The 27093-nt window shown below is 45.4% G+C and overlaps 1 protein-coding gene across 4 annotated transcripts in view; it reads left to right on the plus strand.

The window, feature by feature from the left end:
- The window catches only part of LOC140561954 (phosphatase and actin regulator 1-like), a 103810-nt gene that overhangs the window by 62396 nt on the left and 14321 nt on the right, over positions 1-27093 (plus strand). For all 4 annotated transcript variants that reach the window (XM_072687244.1, XM_072687245.1, XM_072687247.1 and 1 more), the window contains exons 3-7: positions 4067-4147; positions 10174-10386; positions 13581-13863; positions 17842-18035; positions 19668-19824. In XM_072687244.1, the coding sequence (XP_072543345.1) occupies positions 4067-4147; positions 10174-10386; positions 13581-13863; positions 17842-18035; positions 19668-19824 (928 nt within the window). The remainder of the gene's footprint in view (positions 1-4066; positions 4148-10173; positions 10387-13580; positions 13864-17841; positions 18036-19667; positions 19825-27093) is intronic.

Genomic DNA, 27093 nt, shown 5'->3' on the forward strand with positions numbered 1-27093 from the left:
ATGTGGAGCAGTGGAAGACCATGATAGAATGATAGTTGGGATGGGATGGTGATCATCATGTTGAATGAATGAATGTTGTTGCTGAATGCAATCAAATCTTTGCAGCAATGCTCCTCCAAAATCTAGTTAAAAGTCTTCTTCCCTGGACAAAAGAGACAGTTACTCCAACAAAAGCTGAAGAAACTTTTAATAGCCTTGATTTCAGAAGAAACAATGAATGAGCAGGTGTCCCAATACTTTTGTCAATTTAGTTTCCATAAAAGGGAAAACTCCGTAACGGCTGTCTGGCTGTTCTTTCTTTGTTCGATCTTTGTGCATTGTGGATGGCTGGTTCTCATCAGCTTCTCAATATCCTTGCAATTAGCTGAGCCATTTCCCTGGTCGCTAACAGCATGTTGGTGCTTTCGCCACCAGTGTTACTGCTCTCGTGAGAAATCTGGCTGAGCGCAGAACTCTTATTACTTCTGGAGGGGCTTAATCTTTACGGTTCCGTCCACAGGAGATTCACATTTCACCGCTTTACTCGCCTGCTGACGTATCGTCTCTCCCTCCAGGGGGCTGAAGCGAGCTACGGGGGGTTTAGGAGGGAAGGGTGTTTACCAGGCGCTGGAGAAATGGCTTTTTAAGAGAAGGCTTTGAAGTTGGATGTGGTCGTCTATCGGTGCTCTCTGCAGACGACCCGGAGGAGATTTGAGGCTGTGACGCAGCACTGACGTCGAAATTACACCACACGCAAAGGTTCTTCAGGGGTTCTTTAGTGAAGGCAGTGGTTCTGTGGGTGCCTAAGTGGTTCTTTGCCTGGATTTGAGGTTCTTCAGATTGGTTGGAAAACCTGTAGTAGATGCCTTGCAGATCAGTCCATTTTTACTTTACACTTAATGGTTTACCACAGCAACCGCCTGAGACACCATAGAAACCACTTTGAGATACCATAGCAACCGCAAAGCAATCACCTGGTATGCCGTAGCAACCACCTAGCAAAAAAAACGCTTCACCCTAGTGACCATGAAGCAACACACTAGCAACCACCTGAGACTCTACCTGAGGCACCTGAGGCACTTAAGGATACCATAGCAATTGTCTAGCAACCACTACACAAAACTCCCCAGTAACACCATAGCAGCTTCACACTAGTGAACACACAGCAACCACCTGAGACTCCATAGCAATCCCTTGGGAATACCATAGCAACGGCTTGGCGACCACCTCGCTACAGCCTAGAAACCACTGCATAACTCCACAGTAACCCCCTAGGAAAACCATAGCAGCTGCATAGCAACCACCTAGCTATAGCCTAGGAACCACTACATAATGCTACAGCAACCACTTGGAAACACTTATCACTCACCAGACACCACATCAACCATTTGGAATACCATAGCAACTGCCTAGCAACCACCTAGTCAAGTCCTATGGAAAATACTACACGACTTGAAAACACCACAGCAAACATTGGAGAACAGCCTAGTAACCACTATACAATTTCAAAGCAACCACCTAGGAACACCATGTCAACACCATAGCAACGATCTAGTCGCAGCCTACCAAGCACTGGGTAACTGTAAAACGACCACTTGGAAAGACCTTAACGCCCACCTGAGACACCATAGCAACCACTTGGGATACCACAGCAACTGCCTAGCTACCAATAAGCCACCTAAAAACAGTTTCACACTAGTGACCATGTAGCAACGTGTGTGTGTGTGTGTGTGTGTGTGTGTGTGTGTGTGTGTGTGTGTGTGTGTGTTCATGCAGATATATGCATGTTGCACACTCTCTGCATGCAGATCACGTGCACGCTCCTAGTTTCCTGCTCCCTCTCCTTTCTGTACTCGCCCCCCCCATACTGTTGAAGCAGCGTTCTCCAGCCTGCAGGGGAGAACCGTGCACGGCAAGCAGAAGTGCTAATGCTCTTCCACATTCTTAATTGGTTCCTTTGCAGGACCTGATTCTGAAATTACTAATGCGCCAAACTGCCTCGTTCCAGAGGTGGTGGGGGAGGTGGTGGTGGTGGTGGTGGAGGTGGTGGTGGTGGAGGAGATGGGTTGAGGGGGAGAAAAGTTAAGTCCCTCAACTGTTCCGGTCTAAAAATAGCAGAGTGGTGCCGCTGGGACTTGGCTGCTGCGGTCTGAGGCATTACTGTAAGAAGTGTGCAGACTGCAGCACCTGCTGACTGCTTTTATCTTCTCCATTCTGCTGAAATAATCTCCGATCATAGCGCAGAGCGGGGACTGGCGTACGGCAGCGGAATGGGCCGCTCGAGGAAGGGTGTGGTGCAGTCGTGCAGACTCGGTGATAAGTGCCTCTTTACGTAAAGCAAGATTTCTCATCTTCCAGGCCAGTGAGGCATTTAAGTGCAGTCTATATACAGAGCAGTATTTGTTTAAACAGCAGGTCTCCATAATCCGGTTTCAAAAGTATGGACAAAAGTATTGGGACACTTGTTCATTCACTGTTTCTTCTGAAACAAAGGGCAATTTAAGAGTTTCTGCTGCTTCTGTTGGAGTAACTCTCAGTCTCGACTGTCCAGGGAAGAAGGCCTTCTACTAGATTTTGGAGGAGCACTGCTGTGAGGATTTGATTGCATTCGTGATGAGAGCGTTGGTGAGGGCAGGATGTTTGATGATGATGATGATCACCACCCCAACACCTCATCCCAAAAGTATTGGATGGAGCGCCGCCACAATCATTCCAGATAATGCAGTTCTTCTACTGCTCCACAGCTCAAAGCTGGGGGGCTTTATACCCCTCTACTAGCCCATGCCTGGCATTAGGCAGCATGGAGCCAACAAGTTCATGATTATCTGCTCCTGCAGAGAGTCCTGTTCTATTGGCAGTACTTCTCAACAGGGACTAGACCAGTTCACCGGTTGTCCTGAAGCACTTTTGGCCTGCACAAGGCCTGCCTGATGTTTGGGAGGTCCGATTAGTACACATCCACCTCTTGACCGGTGAAGCTGGTGCTAATGTTATGGCTGATAGTGTGCATTAAATCCAGTGGCTTGAGTTTCTTCATGTTCCTAATCCTGCAGACTGTCATTTTTAATAGTGTGCTGGTGTGGGCATCTTGACAGGCTCTGATGTTTGCTGATGAGGGTTTCTGTGGGCGTTTTTGATGAATCAAGGCGTTCGCATGTTCTAGCATATGTAAATACGAACGCTGGTTCAGATCTGTGTAATGAAGGCCAGACTTTACTTACAGAGCTCTTCACTGACTGCTGGAGTTTTCATCTTCTATGGCTTGACGCCACATCTACCTTTTTTTCTTAATTCATTTGTATTTTACAGTTGTTTTTATTCCTGTTTTGATTATTATTATTATCTAGTATCGACCTGAGGAGGACCGGTTCCCCTTTTGAGTCTTGGTTCCTCTCCAGGTTTCTTCCTCTTGACCTGAGGGAGTTTTTCCTTGCCACTGTTGCCACTATCTTGCTCAAAAGACTCTTGGGCAAAAGACTGGAATGGGGCTCCCCAGAAACAATTAAATTAAAATAATTAAATTAAATTTGGTGGCATTAATAATATTTATAATAATAATAATGCTTGACATTTGTAAAACGCTTTTCAATTACCTATATCTCCTAAATTGAGGCTCTCTTAAACCTCCATATATCTATTATACTCATTTCTTTGGTGTGTACTACTTTTGGGGAGCATTCTACTTTAGCTTGAAATTCCTTGATTGCTGTACATAAAAAAGTTGGTTATTATTGGGGTGTGTGTGGTGTTTTTTTATTATTATTTATTTATTTATTTATTTATAAGTTATTTAGTTAAACTTTTGCTAATACTGATCAATCCGCAGGTCCTCAGTATCGAATGATCTAACTGCCTGATTTATAGAAATGGCTGATTTATTGGTTTAGGCCCTGGTTCACTTTGTGTGTGTGTGTGTGTGTGTGTGTGTGTGTGTGTGTGTGTGTAAATTATGTATGATAAAGTATATTGAAATCATGGTTTCTCCAAATACAATCACAGCCTGACATTTTCCCATGTTGTGCAGCTCTGCAATAACTGCTGTAAAAGCCAGAGCTAACTGTGCTGTCTGTGTGGTGGTGTTTTGTAGCTCTGGAGAGGGAGATGTCCGCCCGGCAGACCAGAGAGGAGCTGATAAAGCGGGGGGTTCTGAAGGAGATCTTTGAGAAAGGTGAGTGTTCTCCAAAGCAGAAGGCGAGACCAGCGTCTCCCGTCATACTCCAGATGAAAACCTGGCTGATTGTAGCGAACAATGGGAAAAAAAAAAAAACAGGCAGGCCTAGTTTTGCTGGACTGCCATTGGCTGCATGTCCTCATGAATGGCGTTTCGACAGTGCTCTGCTCTTTATCAGGAAAAGGTTCTGTGGTATAAAATGACCTTGATTATCTTTCAGGTATTATTTAATGTGACCCTGTCTGGTGGAGGACTCAAGATGTGCCCAGACATGCTGGGTGAGACTGGTGGTTGCCGCAGTAGTGATGCTGGGCATGGCCAGCGGCTAGTGGTCCCCACGATTGCAATGTTAACACCACAATACCTGTGCTGGGCGACACTAACACCATAGTACGTCTTCACACCACTTACCTTTACTATATTATTCCAGCAAGGAGACCCAACCGAGATTACCTCTCCTCTCGGCAGAACAGATGCTTGTTAGCTTTGTTGCTAGAAGTAGTCCTCAGACCAAGCATGAGGTCTGTCCGTCCATCCATCCTTCCCTCACTCAACGGAATTTCATCTTTTAGGCCGATCTGCTAGGGGATCTGATCTGTGATCTGATCGGTGTTGCAATTTTCAGAGGTAAATGTTAGGTCGGTCAGTAGGTCTGAGTGAATGGAAGAGGTAATCGGATACCCCCCCCCCCCCCGGATACCCCCCCCCCCCACCAAAGCCACATACCTTCTATGCGGACGTTATTGTTAAACATTGCTGATAATAATAAAGTTAATTTTATGCTCCTGGGCTCCCCCTACAGTAGAGTTTAAAATTTTACACCAATTATTAAAGAAAGGGCAGGTTCCCACTTCCAGGCAGTTGCTAGGCTGTGGCTATGTGCTCTTTTCATTATTTCTTTTAAATTTGTTTATTTTTCTTTCTTTATTTATGGCTTCGTATTTGTTAGGTGGTTGCTGTGGTGTTCGTTATTGTGTTGCTAGGTGGTTTCGACAGGATTGTTTTACAGGGTTGCTGAGTGGTTGCTATAGTATCCTAGATGGTTGCTATGGTATGTCAGATGGTTGCTATGTGGAAACATTACATCGGATGGAAAATAATATGCATACAAGAATATGCATATATTCAAGAGTAGAAGAAGAAGAAGAAAGAAAGAAAAGGAGTCGTTGAGAAAAGAGGCGTATGAGGAGAATGAAGTGAAGGTGAATGAGATGGAGGAGGAGGAGCAACGATGAAAGAGAAGAAGGAAAAAGGAGGAGGAGCTGGAGAATGAGTAGACGAAGGGAAAATAAGAGGAGGAGTAAAAGAAACGGATGTGAAGGAGAATAAGAAATGAAAAAGGAGTAAGAGGAGAAGCAGAAGGAGAAGAAGCAGCATTGTAGGAGGAGGAGGAAAAAGGAGGAGGAGGAGGAGAAGAAGAGAAGAAGAAGAAGAAGAGTAGAAATGGAAGAAACGAGGGGGTGAAGGAGATAAGATTGAGGAAGAGGAGGAGGAGAAAAGGAAGAAGAATGAGTGGAAGAAGCTGTAAAAGAAGAAAGAAAGAAGGAAGGAAATGAAGAGGAGGAGGAGGAGAATGAAAAGTAGGAAAGGGAGGAGGAGGAGATGTAGTAGATGAAAAGGGGAAGGAACGAGAGGAGAAGGAGAAGAAAAATGAGGAGGAGGAGGAGGAAGAGGAGGAGGAGAAGAAGGAGATGGAGTAGAAGAAAAGGGGAAGGAACGAGAGGAGAAGGAGAAGAAGAATGAGGAGGAGGAGAAGGAGATGGAGTAGAAGAAAAGGGGAAGGAACGAGAGGAGAAGGAGAAGAAGAATGAGGAGGAGGAGAAGGAGATGGAGTAGAAGAAAAGAGGAAGGAACGAGAGGAGAAGGAGAAGAAGAATGAGGAGGAGGAGAAGGAGATGGAGTAGAAGAAAAGAGGAAGGAACGAGAGGAGAAGGAGAAGAAGAATGAGGAGGAGGAGAAGGAGATGGAGTAGAAGAAAAGAGGAAGGAACGAGAGGAGAAGGAGAAGAAGAATGAGGAGGAGGAGAAGGAGAAGAAGAATGAGGAGGAGGAGGAGAAAAGCGAGAAGGAGTGCAGAAGAAAAGGCAAAGAAATGGGAGGAGAAGGAGAAGAAAAAGGAGAAGAAGAATGAAGCAAGGAGGGGGAGGGTGGAGGAGAAAAATGAGGAGGAGGAGAAGAAGGAGGAGGAGGAGGAGGAGACGAACATCTGAGAGCAGTAAAGTCGGGTGTTGCTTTGCATTGTGCGACCATGATCCTTAGCACTGAGTGGAAGCTGCTCGTGTCCAGGTAACGTACAAATGAGATGATGAGGAGTCCCGCCGGTCTTCCAGGATTTTTGGGTGAAGTGTTGCTGTAAATGTGAGAGGAGAGGGAGCTGCTCTGAAGGTCAGTGGGTTTGACCTCTGGGCTCCGATTCTGACTCTTTATGTAAAGCTCATTTAGGAATTTCACGGCTGTGGGGTGTTTGGTTCAAAGTCATGCAGTCGGCGCCTTGACTGGGGGATTACGCTTCTTTTTTTCCTTCATTTAATTTTTCGTTTGGCATCGTGGAAAACATTCGTAAATCTGCCGTCTGATTGGCTGCTTGTGTTTAATCAGCTTACACACGTTAAAGCTCTTAAAGCTTCTGTGTGTGTGTTGTGTGGCAGTGTGTTTACTCAGGGTGGAATATACAGTAGGGATTAATTCATGTGGAAATGTCGAAAACTTGATTAGCGTACACCCGTGTTAAAGGTCTTAGTGTGTGTGTGTGTGTGTGTGTGTGTGTGTGTGTGTGTGTGTGATGCAGTTGTATCCGTGTTCCTGGTTGAGGTTACGTATGAAAGCAAGCCGTGGTTGAAATACCGGGAACACTGACCATTTTCCTGAAAGTGACCTTGTCGTTTTACCAGAACTTTTATTTGTCCCATAACTTACAGGAGGCCAAAATATTTAACCCCTTAAACCCTGTGCATAGGCCTACACTCCAGTTTGTCACTCTCAAAACTACCCTACTGCCCTACTATGGAATTGTAGGTTTTTAGGAATTGTATTGGGATATTGTCAGGCTTGGGCAGATTTGCATCAGAATGGAGTCAAGCTTGGTCTGAATTTTATTGGGATGGAGTTGAACCTAGACAGTCTTTGGGGATACGGTCAGACAGAATTGTATGGGGATGGAGTCAGGCTTGGATGGAATTTTATTGGAATTGTATGGGGATAGAGTCAGGCTTGGTCGGAATTGTATCAGGATGGAGTCAGGCTTGCTTGGAATTTTATAGGAATTGTATGGGGATAGAGTCAGGCTTGGGCAGACTTGCATCGGGATGGAGTCAGGCTTGGTCTGAATTGTATTGGAATTGTATCAGGATGGAGTCAGGCTTGCTTGGAATTTTATAGGAATTGTGTTGGGATAGAGTCAGGCTTTGATGGAATTTTATTGGAATTGTATGGGGATGGAGTCAGGCTTGGGCAGATTTGCATCGGGATGGAGTCAGGCTTGGTCTGAATTGTATTGGAATTGTATGGGAATGGAGTCAGGCTTGGTCGGAATTGTATCAGGATGGAGTCAGGCTTGGGCAGATTTGCTTTGGGATGGAGTCAGGCTTGGATGGAATTTTATTGGAATTGTATGGGGATAATTAACATCAATTTCATGAACCCCAACACAGAGCCCTGAGGGACTCCACAAACATGCCAATCGGCTACCTAATAATTCATTTAAGGGTTTTTGCATTAGGATCAATAACTGTAGCATATAATATAAATCTAATCTGTCAACCGATTATATTTATATTATTATATTTATATGTATTATATATTTATTATTGTCTCATTGTCAGGAGTGTTACATGCAAGAGGGGGAGAGTACTAGTGAGTGGGCTGGGAATGAGCTTTTTTCAATGCAAACTGAAAACAGTGGTGAGGAGTGTGTTCTAAAACTTTTGACTGGTAGTGTAGATTAATTCTTCTATTATACTTGTGTCTTGAAGCTCACTGGGATGAAGCTATTCTTGTAGTGTGTGTGTGTGAATACCTACAGAAGAAGCTTCTAAAAGCCCAGTGTAGAGTGTAAAACCGGCCAGTAAGACCAGCTGCTGGAGCCTCGTACGGCAGAGCGCTTGAAATGAGAGGGAAAAGCTGTGGGGCTTTACCATCGAGGGAAATTACCTTTTAACCGCGGAAAAAGTCGCACAATCCTCTGCATCCTTCGGTAAGGGCATCTGCATAGCACCCAAATGCCAATTATGCAGGTGGAATTTGAATCGGGCCACTTTTACTGGAGCAATTGTCTCTGGGCTGCACTGTCCGCTGCTGGCCCGCCTATCTGCTCTCAGCCCGTCAAGATAATTAAGTTGCATGAAAATGATCAAAAGCATCAAAAGGGTGCTGCTTAATGAGTCTGGTGTGCTGGTGGGACTTTTTTCTCCTCCTCCTCCTCCTCCTCCTTCTTCATCCCTTTTTGATTTTCCTTTGTGCCGATAAGAGCTGTTAATTGAGCTGCTTAACGTGCTTTGTTCTACCGCGGCTGGTTGTGTGTGGTTGGGTTTTAGTGTTGTGACCCTGTGGTTATTTATTTATTTGGTTGATTGATGGATTGATTTTATTGTAGGCTTGGCTTTGTGTAGTTCAGCAGTTTAATGAGGGTTAACTGAAAGGTCAGTCTGCTGCTATTTCAATAGAATCCCTGTCCTTCGTTTGGGCGTTGGTCTTTGCGTCCAGTTCAGACATCATTTTCTCAAGCGCTTGTTGGGCTTGCATCGGAATTGTATTGGGATAAAGTCGGGCCTGGACGGAGTTGTATCAAAATTTTATCGAGATAAAGTCGGGCCTGGACGGAGTTGTATCGAAATTTTATCGAGATAAAGTCGGGCCTGGACAGAATTTTCTCGAAATTGTATCGGGATAAAGTCAGGCCTGGACGGAATTGTATCAGGATGGAGTCAGGCCTGGACGTAATTGTGTCGGGATGGAGTCAGGCCTGGATGGAATTGTGTCGGGATGGAGTCAGGCCTGGACGGAATTGTGTCGGGATAAAGTCAGGCCTGGACGGAATTGTGTCGGGATGGAGTCGGGCCTGGACGGAATTGTGTCGGGATGGAGTCGGGCCTGGACGGAATGGTGTCGGGATGGAGTCGGGCCTGGACGGAATGGTGTCGGGATGGAGTCGGGCCTGGACGGAATGGTGTCGGGATGGAGTCGGGCCGGGACGGAATTGAGTCGGGATGGAGTCGGGCCTGGACGGAATGGAGTCGGGATGGAGTCGGGCTGTGTCAGGCTTGGATCAACTTGTATCAGAATACAGTCAGGCTTGAACTGAATTTTAGCAGATTTGTATTGGGATAAATTCAGGCCTGGGATACAGTCAGGTTTGGACAGGGTTCTGCAGAAAGTTTGGACAGACATCTTGGGATATGAGTGGGTTCATAAGCAATTCTGTGGTATGGAGTCCAGCTTGGTCAGACATGTATCGGAATACATTCAAGCTTGGACAGGAGTCTTTGGGATACGGTCATGCTTGGACTGAATTGTATTGGGATACACTCGGGCTTAGTGCTATTTGAACTGAATCCCTGTCCTTCGTTTGGGCATTGGTACAACTGAAGTGTGTTGTATCGAGATCAGGGCTCGGCAGCCGGTTTCCCACCTTCAACAGGCTTTGGAGTACCTTTGCGTCGGGATACAGTCAGGTTTGGACAGAGTGCAGCAGGAATGCGAACGGGTTCGGACCAAATTCTGGGGATATGAGTGGGTTCAGATGCAGTTCAGTGGTGTGATGTATCAGGATACAGTCAAGCTCGGACAGAAGTCTGTGGGATATTGTCAGGATTTGGGATAGAGTGTCCGTATCCGGATTCTTCTTATTTTTTGCCTGTTTGAGGGTCGCCTAAACCACTCCGACATACAGTCAGTTACTCCGAGAGTCCGGATTCAATGAATTCCCTTTGCTTTGGTCAGAACATTGATTTTGGATGTAGACGTTAATCACAGCGACACTGAGGAAGAATGTACTTACCGAGCATTTATTTCTTTTCTTCCCTGCAGCGACCATCGAATTCCGGGCCTCCATGGAGGGCGGAGTCTGTCCTCAGGACCCCTCCATGAAGTCATCGATGGTTTTGCCTGTTAAGAAGTCAGTTGCGTTTTCAGGTGATGTTCAGGAGAACCATACCAACCCTGCCAAAGCTCCACTTTTTCACAAGCAGCCGCCTGCACTGCCCCCGAAGCCATTTCCCCGGCTGTCCAACCACAGCACAGGTGAGTCCGGTCATAATGCCAAACCCCACTGGCAGAAGTCTGCTTTTAATTAATTAATTAATTGATTAATTGTAAAATAGAAGATTTTAATCAGTTAATTGGCCAATTTACAGGTATTCAGCAATAGTCATGTATGATATGGAGATCAGTGTTCTCAGTCTTGAGAGGCTATGCTGGGCCTAGGAGAGGTGCCTCCTAAAATCTCTCTTTCTCGCTCACTCACCCTCTCTTCCCCGTATTCCCCCCTCTCTTTCTTCCCCTTATTCTCATTTTCTTTCTCTCACTCTCCTCCCCTTATTTCTCTCTCTCTCTCTCTCTCTCTCTCTCTCTCTCTCTCTCTCTCTCTCTCTCATTTCCTCTATGTCTCCCTCTCTCTCCTCCTCCTATTCTCTCGCTCACTTATCCTCTCTTCCCCTTATGTCCTCTCTCTCATCCCCTTATTTTCTTTCCCCTCTTTCGTCCCCTTATTCTCTCTCTCTCTCTCTCTCTCTCTCTCTCTCTCTATTTCTTCTATGTCTCCCTCGCTCACTTATCCTCTCTTCCCCCGTGTTTCCTCTCTCTCTCGCTCTCTATTCTCACTTTCCCTCTTACATCCCTTCCTTTTTTCTCTCCTCTCTCTCATCATGCGGAACAGCCTTTATCTTCTTCTAAATCTTCGAATTCTCTTTTTTCTGTGTGTCTGTGTGTGTCTGTGTGTGTCTGTGTGTGTGGTGTTTGTTTAGCGATGGCCGACTCTCGGGTTCAGCACACACTTCCTGTTGTCTCTGCTGGCTTCATGCTTTCTGCTTTGATTAGTGTAACACACTTCAGTGCAGTCCAGTCGGATCAAAGCCGGCTGTGGATAATACGCCTCGGTTCTGGCCTGTCACTTAAATACGTCTCCTATTTTGGGACCAAAATCTTCTTTTATACACAGTGCCTTTCTGTGTGGATTAAGTGTGTGTGTGTGTGTGTGTATATATATATATATATATATATATATATATATATATATATGTATGAAAAGAAGTGTTTTATAAATATTGTATTAATACTCGTGGTTCCGCTGAAACTACATTTCAGTGATGAAGTCTGGAGTGCTGGATAGTCTGTACTGGACTCTAGGAAAATAACATGAGTGTTTACTGAACAATAATTAGGAAGACCAGTAAACCCACTCGTTCATGCAGTTATTTAATCAGCCAATCCTGTGGCATCGAATGCTGAATAATGAGAGATCTGTGCTTTTGAGCTTTACAGAAGGGCTGGTTTACGTATTTCTAGAACTGCTGACCACCTGGGATTTTCAGAACCACCGTATCTAGAGTTCCCCAGAATGATGGCCTACAGAAAACCCATCCAGAGAGCAGCAGTTCTGCAGTTCTGCAGACGGAAATGCGCCAAAGACGTCTACAGACTGGTTAGAGCTGACAGAAAGGCTACAGTAGCTCAGATACCCACTCTGTACAGCTGTGGTGAGCAGAAAAGCACCTCAGAATGAACACCACATGAAGCTACAACAGTAGAAGACCCCGTCAGGGTTTTCCTCTGTCAGCCAAGACCAGAAAGCTGAGGCTGCAGCAGGAACAGACTGACAGTAGCCTGGTCTGAGTAACACAACTGGTCAGAATTTGGCACCAACATCATGAATCCATGCCTTGCGTGGCACCAGTCCGGACTAATGGAGATGGTGTAATGGTGTGGGGATTGTTTTTGGGCCTGTTAACACCACAATGCCAATGCCAGAGCCTGTTGTCATGGCCTCATTTAACCCTTAATGTTTGACGGGTACAGCCAGCATGGCGATGCTTGACCGTGCCAGTAAGCCACAGATGCTCAGGGAGTGTAGGGTGGACTGTTGAGAGTGATGCACGATGAGATTGAAGAACATCAGAGCCTGTTTTCCAGCCCAAAGTAGAGTCTCTGTTGGAAATGAATGAGGGGTTATGTAATGCTGTCATTTGAAATTGATGAGCGCTTGTGTCATTTATAGTTGATAAGTGTGAGTGTCTGAACATTGCCTTAGTGAGCATTAAAGCATCCTCCTAATTAATTACTCAGTTTCGGCTCAGGAGGAGCGGTTATGTGACCTAGATGAGTATCGGGCCCAGAAGGCCACAAACAGGACAGGACCAGCGGAGTTTATAACCTTGCTTAACAATACAGAATTCAACCTGGGGATGAGCACACCCATCCAGAGCTGTGGGCAGTCCCCTCAACACCCAAAAGGGTAATTAGGGGCTAGAAGCCTTGCTCAAGGGCTACTTAACTGTGGATGCTGAGCGACAAGGGAGGACGGGGGGCACTTCCTGCCTGTCCAGGGGATTGAACCAACACCCTTCCGGTCCCAAGCCCACATCTCTAACCTTTCGGCCACTTTAAAGTTGTTGGTGTAGGAGATTGTAGGCCCATTGGAACCATTGGATGCAGCATGTGAGGACAGGGGTGGCTCAGTGGTTAAGAGCTCAGGGTTATTGATGGCAGGCTTGTTGGTTTGAGACCCAGGTCCTCTAAGCTGCCATTGAGTTGGGCCCCCTCCCTGCTGCAGGGGTGCTGTAGCATGGCTGACCCCGTGTCTTTGAGTCGAGGTAGGCCACACACAGTCCAATTAATGCTTCTGACATTGACTTGCACTGGATTTGTGGACTAAATGGACAAAAGTATTGGGACACCTGCTCATTCCAGTTTTTTTCTGAAATTAAGGGTGTTAAAAGGAGTTATCATGCTAACTGTCCAGGGAAGAAAGCTTTCTACTAGATTTTGGAGGAACATTGCTGTGAGGGTATGATTGCGTTCAGTGACAAGAATGTTCGAGAGGTCAGGATGTTGGATGATCCCAACTCCCCAACTCATCCCAAAAGTACTGGATGGACCACCACCATCCATCATTCCAGAGAACACAGTTCTTCCACTGCTCCACAGTGTCCAATGCCCCTCTAGCCCACGCCTGGCATTAGGCAGCATGAGACATTAGCCAGCAGAGACTCCTATTCTATTGGACGTACTTCTCTACAGGGACCAGACTAGAGCTCTATGTCAGCAACGGGTGCAGCTTAAAGTAGCCGAATGCATTAATTAAAAGGGGTGTCCGCAAACATTTGGACACACAGTGTGTGTATTGTTGCGGTCATCGTTTGGATTTAGATAGCGAACATCTGGAGCGTCTTCTCAGTGACGAGCCTAACATGCTGTGTGTTCTGTCTGCCTTCTTTCAGAGCCATGCCAGTCCCTGAAGCTGCCCTGCATGCAGGGAAAGCTTTCTCCTCCTCTACCTCCTAAGAAGGTGATGATCTGTGTGCCGTCTGGAGGCCTGGAGCCGCCCGTCTCCACCCCAAGCCCCCTGGCCAGCTACCCCCAGAAGTGCGCTCCAATGATGCACCACATAGGCCTTGGAGGACACCACGGCCACCCGCACCAGCTGCAGTACGGCAGCGTCCCCAGCCGCATCATCGAGGAGCTCAATAAGACCCTGGCGCTCACCATGCAGAGGCTGGAGAGGTGAGGGTACTTTTTTATTTTTTTTTTTTTTAAGAACTCCCATCCCTACACCCCTTCATATCCTATGGAGAGCCGTGCCCTCCAACCCTGCTCCTGGAGGCATGGGACATGTTACGGGCTAGCTTTGCTCTCTTTTTGGTCTCTTTAGATGTCAGAATGAGAGCAGGCCACAACCATAAGAGCGCTGGTCTGATGTGGCGTTCAGAGGGCTGACCCAGCTAACGAACCCACCACAGACTCTGTGGCCCACTTTGCCCTCCGTTGAGATTAAGCTTGGGCACCATGATGTTTTCTCTGCTGCTGAACTGAGTACGGGCTGGCATTGTCACACACGGCCCAAACACTGCCGGTCTCTTGCTGATGCCAACCTGCCGGTGCCACAACTAGTGCATGCAGATCCAGTTTGGGTGGAGCAGCATGGCGTGGAGTGGTCCATTCATTATGAAGTTTTGGTCCTACATAAATAGCACTATTAAAACTTAGTAGTTTTTAGTGGCTGACGAGGAATCCGTGTGGGCAATATATGGACAAAAGTATTGGGACACCTGCTAATCCATTGTTTCAAGGCTATTTAAAATAGTTTCTCCTGCTTTTGTTGGAGCAACTGTCTCTACTGTTCAGGGAGGAATGCAGGCTTTCTACTAGATCGTGAAGGAGCATTACTGTGAGGATTTGATTGCATTCTGCAACAAGAATGTTAATATTGAATGGAGCACCATCCATTGTTTCAGAGAGCACAGTTAGTTTCACTGCTCCACAGCTCAATGCTGGGGGGGCTTTATACCCCTCTAACCCACGCCTGGCATTAAGGTACCTTCTAAAAAAGTAACTTCAGATCCACCCAAAGTCAAAGAAGTTACTATAAGTTATAGAAGTTATTATATTATAGGTGTTCTTAGCAGTATTAATTATGGTTATCGTCCCACAGTTATTAAACAGGTTCTTCATTCAAATCAAAGTACAGGGTTTATACTGTTGGGTTTATGGTGTTTACACTGGTTGCCAAGATAAACTGTGTTAATGTGCTTAGAAGTGTGAATGGATGTTTTTTAATAATGTGAATCTAGATGTTGTCCTTTATATTGTCAGAATTTTATGATAAATGGACTAATAGAAATGCCTCACAATTACTTTGATTATTTATTTATTTATTTATTTATTTATTTAGGTACATTAACGGTCATTGAAAGTTAAAACGTCACCCAAAGTCCAAAAATCTTTAGTTTTTCAAAGGTTTCTCCCACCTTCAAGATGTTATGAGGAGTAGACTCACATTTTGGCTTTAGAACAGCATCAGCTGTGAACTTCTTGTGAGCTTTAAGGTGGGGGGGGGGGGGGGGGAAATTAAATAACCACCAAAGACCTACAATGTGAGTCCAAATGTGGTTGGTGTAGCGCAACCGATAACGCCATACCTGCCAGTGAGCGATCACACCAGGGTTCGATTCTTTGTCTGGGTGGCTACGCTGCGCTACACCAGTAAGAGTCCTTGGGCAAGACTCCTAACACTACACTGACCCTCCTCTGTAATACGAGCAACCTTGTAAGTCACTGAGGATAAGAGCATCAGCTAAATGCTGTAAATGTAAAAGTTTGTGGACACCCCTTCTAATGAAACACATTCAGCTTCTTTAAGCTGCAACCATTGCTGACACAGATGTGCAAATGCACACACACACACACACACACACACACACACACACACACACACACACACACACAGCTGCCAGTAGAAAAGGACTCTGTGGAGGAATGATGGTTGGTGCTCCATCCAGTACTTGAGTTTGAATGAGTTGGGGAGGATGCATTGGGGTCATGATCATCCAACATCCAGAATTCACTGACGTTCTCGTCACCGAATGCAATCAAATCCTCACAGCAGTGCACCTCCAGAGATCAAGGATATTTAAAAAAAAAAAAAAAAAAGAGCTGCTCCAGTGCACAAAATCAAATACCCTTGATTATGGATAAACCAATGAATGTGTCCAAATACTTTTGTCCATACTGTGTATGTCTTACCCTGGGTTTTTGAAGGGGTTCTTTACCATTTTGAGGGTTCTTCACGCTCCCATATCTCTATTAAACATGGTTCCTGATGGAACCAAAAGTGGTTCTTCTATGGTATCACTCAAAGAACCTTTAGAAGCACCATTATTTTTAGGAGTGTACTTTCTGAGGCCGTAGTTCCAGGTTATTTGGGCTCTATCCCGCTGTGTGTCGGCCTGTCTCCATAGGTGAGGCTCTAGTCATGGTTTTTGAGACCGTTCCCTTTGAAACGTCCAAGCATTTAGTCTGTTCTCCGTGTGACGGTTGCCACTGATGATTCTGGCTCCGGCTAATTGCCTGCTTTGCTTTTCCTACTTCACATTATGAATGTATTCAGAGAGGCTTATCACAGATTTCACTGTGGCTATCTGCGAAAATGAATGCATCACTAATCCGGATTGCGCTGGTAGGCATGCGTCACTGTTCTCCAGGTCATTATGCGCAGATTGCCCAACTGCATTTCGGAAATTTCGGACACGCCGCTGATGGACATGCGTGGCTTTGGGCCTCGGCCTGTAGGAGTATGATCTGGGCCGGAGACGTACAGCTGGGTCAGAGCTGGAAGTGCTCACATTTACCGCTTCTCTGTAATGAAGGCAGACTGCAGTCACGGTTAACTGAATTAGAAGATTATTGTAGAAATGATCAACCAGCTTACATAAGCACGCAGGAAGTGTGTGTGTGTGTGTGTGTGTGTGTGTGTGTGTGTGTGTGTGTGTGTGTGTGTGTGTGTGTGTGGACAGTAGTAAACACAAGCTTAAACTGCTTGTGTAATTATGATCTGGATTTGTATTTCATTTGTCTGATGAAGTGTCCCATAACGGAGGACCTTTATACAGTATTATTATTATACAGTGCTTGAAAACCATAGCAACTTCATAGCAACCACCTAGCGACACCATAACAACCACCTGTGACACCATTGCAACCACCTAGCGCACCCCTTAACAAGTACTTGCCACATTTCAGTCACTGTTGTAATTCTTTTAGGAAATGCAAATCTATTATTATTATTATTATTATTATTATTGCTACATTGATCAGCCATAACATTAGTACCAGTGAAAAAACATTGATTCTCTTCAAATGGGCAAGCCTAAGAATCTGAGCCCCTCTGAGCAGAACCAAACTGTGATGTTCTAGACAACTGGGTCAGAACATCTCCAGAACATCAGGCAGGTCCTACTGGGATGTTTTCAGGTATGCAGTGGTCAGTACCTACCAAAAGTGCTCCAGGAAAGGACAACCGCTGAGCCAGCAACAGGGTCATGGGCCCCCAAGGCGTATTGATGCTGATGAAGGCCTCCCACCCACCTCACAACTTACAGGACTCGAAGAAGGATCTGCTGCTAATGTTGGTCTTGCTGCCAGATACCACCAGCAGGACACTTTCAGAGGTCTTGTGCCTTGAATGCTCAGATCTGTTGTGGTGGCTCAAGGGGGATCTATGCAATATTAGGCAGGTGGTACTAATGTTATGGATGATGGATCGTGGATGTTTGTGGACACCCCTTCTAATGAATGCATTCAGCTGCTTTTTTAAGTTGCACCCATTGCTGCTGACCAAGATGGTGCTGTAGAGAAGTACTGCCAATAGAATAGGACTCTCTGAAGCAGATCAACCTATTGGCACCATGCTGCCTAATGCCAGGCGTGGGCTAGAGGGGTATAAAGCCCCCCAGCATTGAGCTGTGGAGCAGTGGAACTAACTGTGTTCTCTGGAATGATGGATGGTGGAGCTCCATCCAGTACTTGCAATGCTCCTCCAAAATCTAGTAGAAAGCCTTCTTCCCTAGACAGTAGAGGCAGTTACTCCAACAAAAGCAGGATTGAATAAAGAATGAGCAGGTGTCCCAATACTTTTGTCCACATCGTGTATGAGAATCGTTGCACTCCAGTCCTTCTAAACCCCTGATTTTCTTTGCTTTGCAGTTCTGCGTTGCATTCTCAGTGTGGTCTCCTGGATGTCCGGCCGGTGCCCACGGTGGTGATCGACTGTGAGGACGACAAAGAGAACATGCCCAACGAGTCCGACTACGAGGACCTGCCCAGCATGTACAAGGACGAGCTGGAAGAGGAGGACGAGGATGAGGACGATGAAGATGATGACGACTCGCTTTTCACAAGTTAGTCCAGATCTTTTCTTGGACCATTTTTTTTCCCCCCTCGATTAGGTTTGAGAAGTTCTCTCTGCTGATTGGTCAGATCTGTCTGGGGCGGGAGCAAGAAAGGACTAGTGCTGCAGATTTCTGTGCAGTTTAACATGGAGCATCTGCAGAGATTAGTAGCCCTTTAGCTCCTGGCTATGGGAGTCTAGCTCAAAAGTTGAGGGGTACACCTGATAGTTGGGTTGGATCGAGGTCTGATCACGTTCTCCCCATGAACTAACTGCTCCAGAGTACTGTATCGACACTACCTCCTCTCAAGGGTTTCGGTATGGTTGTATTGGTCAGCATACCACTGTTCACACCTGCCCAAACGAATCGCACCAAGGGTGAAAACCAACCAGAGTCTGATTTTTAACCAGGCTAAAACATGCAGGTAGATAATAGTATACCTGCTGAGCACATGTATGGAGTGCATGTACAAAACTAGGTTCCTCTATTAGCAACTGAGTAAATTGCGAGAGTTAGCTTGAAGGCTGGCTGTACTTAGCCTTGACATGATCTGTGAGCTATGAGTGGTCTGCTAAAAGATTCCCTATCCTATTGAATTCATCTAATACACCCTGACGCTTTACTTACTGTAATCATGTGCTCATTCAGGGGCTCCCGAGTGGCGCAACTGTCTAAGCGTTGGCCTGATTTATGGAGATAGCAGGTATCACCAAGCGCATTGAGGGAAAAAAAATGCTGTGTCTGGCAGGAGGAAGCGCATGCTAGCCTTGAACCTCCTGGCATTGGTAGCATTGTGTGATTGGGGAAGTAATAGCTAGTGGGATTAGCTTGAACACCCCCCCCCCCCCCCCCACCAAACAACCCAACACGTAACGTCTGCAACTTTATGGGTGGGTTAAAATCGATACCCTTTTTTGATGAAGTACATTGATGCCTGTGGACGGTTGTTAGCACTGTGAGCTACTGAATGAATGGCAATGACATTAACAAGTGGCAATCTTCGGGGTCCAAGCACTCTTCCCAACCTGGCATATTGGCATAACTCAGCTAGTGGTGCAGTAGTCCGGGTTTTAAGAATGAATGTCCTTGAGCTGGTTGCCTTTTCCTCTCATTACAGAGTTGACACCATCAGTCCAGACACAAACAAAGAGTCCAAACAGCAAATTCGTTAAGGCTTGATAAGTCAATTAGTGGAATCAGGTGAAATGCTCTGACTCCAGAAAATGACTTTTTCCCACTGCTTGAGTGTTTGTATCCAAGGAAAATAAGGAAAAGAAATATATACGGATTAATCTAGGTCCAGCCAGTTTGCAAAAATGCATGTGGAAAAGTGATGTTTGGAATTGCGCTAACCATCCATGGCTCGTATGGAATCCCCCCAGCCCCCAGCCCCCAACCAAGCCCAGAATCAGCCCCGAAAAAAAAAAAAATACATAAATAAAAAAACGCCCCAAGAGAAGAAGTGTTTTTCCACAGGTCAATATGTCCACTGCCTCTTGCAACTGTAGGAAAAGTAGGTGCGGTACAGAGGATTGCTTTGTATTAGGGTGGTTTTGAAGATCCTAGTGAAGCACATGTTCTTAAAAGTATCTGAGTTACCCTGTGAGTCTTACACATTACCCTGTGTATGTGTGATTGCAGGTTCTTTAGCCCGGAAGGTGCTGAGGAAAGACTCTCTGGCTATAAAACTAAGCAACCGGCCGTCTAAAAGAGAGCTGGAGGAGAAGAACATTCTGCCCATGCAGACGGACGAGGAGAGACACGAGTCCAGGCAGCAGATCGGCACCAAACTCACACGGTGAGCATTTGGGTTTTGTTTTTTTACACAGCACTTTTCAGAAGTTCTAGCCACCTGCGTTAGAAAACAATTAGACTGGAAAAGCTGCTGATCTGCTCAGTAAAACACTGATATTAGAATAAACTACAGAAGGTGGTGGTGGTTCTCCATCACTGTGTTCATCATTAGAACATCTCCAAAGTTCTCCTCTCTCATGGAGTCTAGTGTTATTTAGAGTTCTCCTCAGATCAACACCTGGTTTGGTGGTAAATCAGGGCTTAATGATGGTAAATCAGGTGAGCTGCTGCTGCTGCTGCTGATGGAGTTGAACACATCCTCCACGCTGTGCTGGTTGGACTGGGGGGCGTCCAGGAGAACCCTGGAGGAACCGAGCTCTGCTCTTCAGACTTGCTTACAGACAAGATCTCACTACTTTCTTTCTTCAGAATGAGAAGCTCTTGTTTCTCCTTTTACTGGATTTATGTGGGATGAGTTAAGGATGATGAGGTGGGGTGGCCTCAATAATGCTCTTGTCGCCAAATACAATCAAACCCTCACAGCAATGCTCTTTCACAATCTAGTAGAAAGCCTGCACTCTTCTCTGGACAGCAGAGACAGTTACTCCAACAAAAGCAGGATCAGCTCTTTTTAATACCTTTGATTTCAGACGAAGCAATGAATGAGCAGGTGTCCAAATACTTTTGTCCAGTTAGTGTGCTTATGAGGGATAATGCACCTCATGTAGTTTTTATATATATAAGCAGAGAACGATGACATGCACGTGTACAGCCACATCCACAGAGGAACCCGAGCTCACAATGACACGTGCATTTGGGCCGAATCCCTAATCGGCTCCTAAAACCCTGCTCAGCCGCAGGCGTCATTTCATGCCTCTATCAATGAGCCTCTGACTCAGTGGGCAAACGTCCCAGTGAATAAACCCATCAGGGACATCAGGGACAGCACGGGCTCCGTCATTCCTGAGCCATCGCTGCGGCCCGTGCGGTTCTGGCTTATTAAAACCAGTATGGTAGAACTGAGCTGACCTAATTTCAGAGAGGCCTCCTCTCACTGCCTCCCTCTCTCTCTCTCTCTCTCTCTCTCTCCTCCATTCTGTCTCCCTCTCACTCGCTCTCTGCCTCTCTTACTCGGTGACTCATCATGGCAGCAGTGCGGCCTTGGCTGCTGCCAGCTAAACTCGATTAAAGCTGTTCATTGCTGCATTTTCCTCTTCAAAAGGATTGGAAAAAGCTGGAGACCGTGCGGAAAGTGGAAACTGATGCTCGGCGGCTGCTGCTAGCTGAACGAGATCAGGGAACCGGACTTTTTTATTTATTTATTTTTATTTTTTAAAGAATCATTTAGCACATGTTGAAATGATGACATTTGGCTTCATAAACACTGCTGGGAAATGCTGGATGTCTTGGCTAATCCAGGAAACAGACACAGCGCGAGGTTTACAAGCCAAATCAAGCCTTACAGCTTCAGTCGGATATATGAGATCTTGAAATTGGAGCAAATGAAGAGAATAATTGAGTCATTTTACAGAACCGGTGCCAGTTGCATCTTCTGCGTGTGAAGAGATCCATTAAGCACAAAAGCCAATGTCTTTCCAAAGCCTTAAATCTATGAATTGAAGTATTTTGTTAACATGAGATATGAGAGAATACTGTTTTTAATGATCTCTCATTAATACATGGGCATTTGTGTTGTCTGTACATGTTGGTCAATACAGACATGGTATTTGCATCTTTAATAACCCCTTAATACTTAATTATTTTCATTAGCAGTAGTGGTAGTAGCAGTGGTGGTATGGGTATGGTAGCAGTGGTGGTATGGGTATGGTGGCAGTGGTGGTATGGGTATTGTAGCAGTGGTGGTAGTAGTAGTATTAGCATTATTTTTATTATTATTATTATTATGGTGATGATAATAATGTATAATTATTTGATATTTTCATTAATCATTTATTTTTAGGATTGTCAATCCCGGTTTATCTAAATAAATAAATAAATAAAACTCACAACACCGTTAACAACAGTAATTGTTAATGCAATTATATATTTATTTATTTATTTATTGTTCAATATGTGTGCAAGATGCATGTGTGCTAGGCCGGAAACCTGAGGATCAGACCACATATGTTTATTGTGATTATTATTATTTATTTATTTATTTATTTATTGTACAAGATTGGCATGTGTACTAGGCCAGAAACCTGAGGATCAGACCACATATGTTTATTGTGATTATTATTATTGTATTTATTTATTTATTTATTTTAATTTGGAAAAAGTCTTTTGAAAAAAGGGATTAAGAAAATCCAGTCCATCTGCGTCTTAATTAGTGATGCAAATATTTTAAATAAAAGTATTATTCCAGTTACAAATAATTGGAAATGCATTATTCCCAATAAACTGAGACATATATATTTTTTTATTTTTCTTATGATTAGTCCAACCCTTTTAAGCTAAACAGAAAGAGGTAACATACCTTTCTTGCTAATTTTCTTAAATACATTCATTAATTAATTTATTTATTGGAAAAATGTGTACTCTCGATGACCATGTCGAAAAATCGTACCTGTTCCACAGAATGACTCGACTGTAATTAGTGAGAGAAGACAGCGGAGTTAACTGGACTACTGTGGCTATTGTTTCTCTGCACATGTAAGCGATTTCATAAGCTCAGTATGACGCCACGAATAGGATTTGGCAGATCTTAATGAAAGCCGGGAACATAGTACGATGAGCGCCCTGAGCTACGTAGTTAGCTCCAGACAGCTTTGAGAGGCTCGGGATTAAAGCCGATGGGATTGATGGCAGCTACTCCGAACACAAAGCGATGTTTGGGAGCAATGCATACTTTTATTTGGGTGTGATAAAAGGCAGCGCTGAGAGCGGGAAGGGGAGCAGAGGGATTATTGGAACACTGTCCTGGAGCGACTGGCACCCGTCCTCATCCTCAGAGGCAGCTGTCACTGTCCCAAAGCGCTCTGCCAACACGACACACACCGCCATTAGGGACACTGCTGCTGAGTTCTCACCGACGCCAGTGCACGCCATGTGTCCCAGTGATGATAACTACGGCTGTTCCGGTACCATGGCTAACCATAGCATACCATAGTGAGTGGTACGGTACTGAGACGTCTCTTGATGTCTCAACCTCCTTCACCAGCATCAGAGATTAAACAAAAGGTAAAAATAGCCAATGTTCAATCTGTTACCCCCTTAAAACAGTAGAAGTAGGGGGCTGGTTGCACCAGCTGTAAGCTCCAACGTTGGCTAGTTCTTACATAAGAGGTTTACTAAACTACTGAGCTTGCACCTTAAACAGGTTGGTGTGAGGAAATATTAAAAATAAGTGGACAAAAGTAATAATGGACAAAAGTATTGGGACACCTGCTCATTTACTGTTTCTTCTGAAATCAAGGGGTTTAAACAAGAGTTTATCCTGGGAAGAAGGCTTTCTGCTAGACTTTTTGGAAGAGCATTGCGGAGGTCAGGCTGTTTGATGATCCCACCTCATCCAAAAGTACTTCACAGCACAATGCTGTTGCTATTGCTGTGCCAATAGGTTCATCATGTTGATCGGCTCCAGAGCGTCATTTGCATTTGCGTATGTGTGCCAGCAGTGGGGTTTCGTTAGAAGAGGTGTCCATAAACATTTGGACACAGTGCACCTTAGGTAGCACCAATCTTCAGTTACGAGACGAGCCTAAAACCAGTTTATGCCCCGAAGCCGCTTATCATAGATCATAGATCTCTGCACCCCTAATGACTGCGTACAAGCGGCTTCGCCTCACCAGAGAGCACCGACACCCAAAACCACCGAAAGCACCCAAAATCAGCAGCGAGGTTCATCAGGAAGTCACGAATAGCGCTCGCACAAAAGGACAAAAGTCTGACGGGAAGAGAAGGACAGGCTGTGATGTTGCTTCGGCGCTGGGGCAGACAGCCATGAATGATGCGGCGTCTGTGACGTCAGTCGTCTTCTGGGCTCAGGGGGGTTTATTTTGACCTCACTTTTAACCTCGAAAAAAAAAACAAAAAAAACATGTGGGACCACCGACCGGACAAATAAGCAAACAGCTGTCACTTTAGGTCCTTCTTGCTTACGTAACCCAATTACACCACAGTGTTGTGCGCCGAGGTCTGTTGTGTAACCGTGTCTTCTCATGCAGGTGTGTGTGTGTGTGTGTGTGTGTGTGTGTGTGTGTGTGTGTGTGTGTGTGTGTGTGTTTTCCCCCTCCCAGCGCTGGTCCATCAGCAGAAAGGATGATTTTATTCACCCTGATGCACAAAATAGTGCTCGACTGTGTGCTGCATGCGCTATGACTTCTGAGCCCAAACAGGGTGTGTTTATGATCACATCAATAAAGTCACCATATTCGATTATTCCTCTCGTTATTAACTGGTACAATTTAAAATAACGTTTTATTCTGGTTGTATAATATCCAAACATTATGGCGTGAACTCTGCCCGGGACGTCACAGAGGCCACGTGACCGGGTTTGCATCACGTATAAATAAGCGAGCACACCAGTCAGTCATAGCAGAGCGCAGTACTTGACTGATATAGGGTAGGGTCCCAGGTGACAGGTGGTAGCATCTTGGAAACCGCTAACTTCATGGGATGATCTGGAGCCGAGGCAGCGAAGGTGTACTGAGAACATTGAGTGCCTCCCAGTGGCACAACAGTGGTGGAGCCCCACGGGCCATTGATGCCAGAGGGGATCGACGACTCTGGCGAGTGGCCCCCGTTAACTGACCAGTTACCCTCATACAGCCCATGCCACGACGTCTCGCTAGTATCATCCGAGCCAAGGCTATCTACTGTTGGGTAGATATGCTTTGTATATGGTGTTATTCAGGCTGAATTGAGCTCTCAGAAGATTGTAACCAAGGTCTCAGAGCTTCATTGGCTTGTTAGGCCTATGGCTTGTTCAGTTGTCCTTAGGACAGATCAGGAACTTTTATGAATACTGAACTCTATGGGATCCTCTGAGCAGCTGGCGAGCGCTCTGAATGTTAAAATAACTGAGCTTGCACCTTAAACAAAAGACAAAAGTATTGGGACACCTGCTCATTCACTGTTTCTTCTGAAATCAAGGGGTTTAAACAAGAGTTTATCCTGGGAAGAAGGCTTTCTGCAAGATTTTGGAGGAGCATTGCGGAGGTCAGGCTGTTGGATGATCCCACCTCATCCAAAAGTACTTCACGGCACAATGCTGGGGGGCTTTATACCCCTCTAGCCCACGCCTGGCATTATGCATGGTGCCAATAGGTTCATTATGTTGATCGGCTCCAGAGCGTCATTTGCATTTGCATATGGCGAGCGCTCTGCCCACAAAGCAGGACAAGACCGTAAGCATTTTTGGGTGGATATACCTGTATATGTTCATAGTGTAATCACGAAATGGCAGCTAACGGGAACGTTGGAGGTCACGGAGGGGTCTGGAAGACCAAGAAAGCCTTTAGAGAAGGTGGTGCACTATTCTACTGTGGATCTGGATCTGGATCAGTGGGCACAGGGAGCATTTCATGGTAGCAAATTCTGGACGCAAACACCATCATCACACCATCGGTCATCCAGGAGAAGACCTACGCTTTGCTAGGAAGCCAGCTGGTTGAGTATATTTTCATTTGAGTTTGATGGACTAGCTAGTCTATCAGCATGGCCCACTCGAGGAAGCTGGTGGTCAAGCAGTAAAGCTGGTTAGCTGGTTAAAAAGGTCAGGCTGGTCATCAAACCAATCAAACAATCACAATGATCATCTAGGGTGGTCATGCTTGTCTGCGAGCTTGGTGATGACCCACCACCCAAATACTACAGTCTGCTCTGTGGTGGTCAGTCCTGTGGAGGCCCTGAGCATTGAAGAATAAACAGGGTGAAAGGAGGCTGATAACAGAATCTGCAGAGAAACAGATGGATGCAGTCTGGAAAAGTGCCTCTATACAGTCAGTGGCGCTGATAGAATGGGCCTAAATTCAGGGCTGGTCATAATATATAAATATTAAAGTAATATTGCTGAAAATATTCAAGACGTTTCGTCTTTAGCTTCGTGCCTTTCGGAAAATCGGGTAATTTAGCTGTTCCGAGCTGTTAAGGGTAACCAACATTTTGACCAGGGGTGCCCAAACCTCCCCCCATATCACTCACTTGTCTCATATACCTCAGACGGCTCCTCCTGAAGCTGCTGAGAGAATGCCAAGAGATTTCTCCTTTGCTTTTTAAGAGCAGAGCCTAGCGAAGCCGAGTGACAGAACGGCAGACAGCTGGCTGTGTGTGTGTGTGTGTGTGTGTGTGTGTGTGTGTGTGTGTGTGTGTGTGTGTGTGTGTGTGTGTGTGTGTGGTAGGCCAGCTCACTGTGGCTCTGGGCTTCACACACTCTCACGCTCACATTTAAAGGTTCATTATAGGCTTCATACGGTGGTGTTACAGCGTGGATGCAGCGGGCTGCTGTCTTCAACGCTCTGCAACGTTTGTCTTAGTTGAACTCTCCCTTAATACTCCATACTGCGGACAAAGCCAGTGTCGTGACCCATCCTATCCCCCGACTGTTCCGTTGGTTAAAACCGTGCATGTGATTAATGGTGGCTGTTGTACTTATATGCCAGATTAAAATTAATGGAAAGATATTTACTGATCATTACTGAGAAGTTTTTAACGCGATAAAGCGTCGCTATTTAACTTTATTTATCAAATATGAATCACATATTCGCAAGTTTAATGATATCATATTGTTGTTTCTATGCTGGCATATAAAGCTGATATTAACAGGTAAAGCTAGGCTTGTGGTTGGTGTGGCGCAACAGATAACCTGCCAGAGAGCTACCACACCATGTGTGGACTGGGGTTCGAGTCTCTCAAGACTCCTAACACTACATTGGCCCACCTGTGTAATACCAGTAACCTTGTAAGTCGCTCTGGATAAGAGCGTCAGCTAAATACCATAAATATAAATGTAAATGTAGGCTAGCTCTCGTGCACTTGGCAACGGTAATCTACATCATATCCCCCGGACACCTCTCCTGATTGTTCCACTGGGAAATTCTTAACCATATCATTTATTTATTTATTTATTTATATATATATTGACAGTGTTGTAAGCAGTTGCTTGCGGTCGTTGCTCACTGTATCCTTAGGAGGGGAAAGGACGTGTCCAGGGGGATAAGATGGGTCACGACATGAGTTCATATAGAACTGACTGAAGCCGGGGCACTAGCATGCAGCCCTTCACTAAATCACACTGGGGCACACGGGAACACTAGCGCCAACCCTCAGGGTC

The sequence above is a fragment of the Salminus brasiliensis genome, chromosome 9, assembly GCF_030463535.1.
Source record: "Salminus brasiliensis chromosome 9, fSalBra1.hap2, whole genome shotgun sequence".
NCBI classification, from domain to species: domain Eukaryota; kingdom Metazoa; phylum Chordata; class Actinopteri; order Characiformes; family Bryconidae; genus Salminus; species Salminus brasiliensis.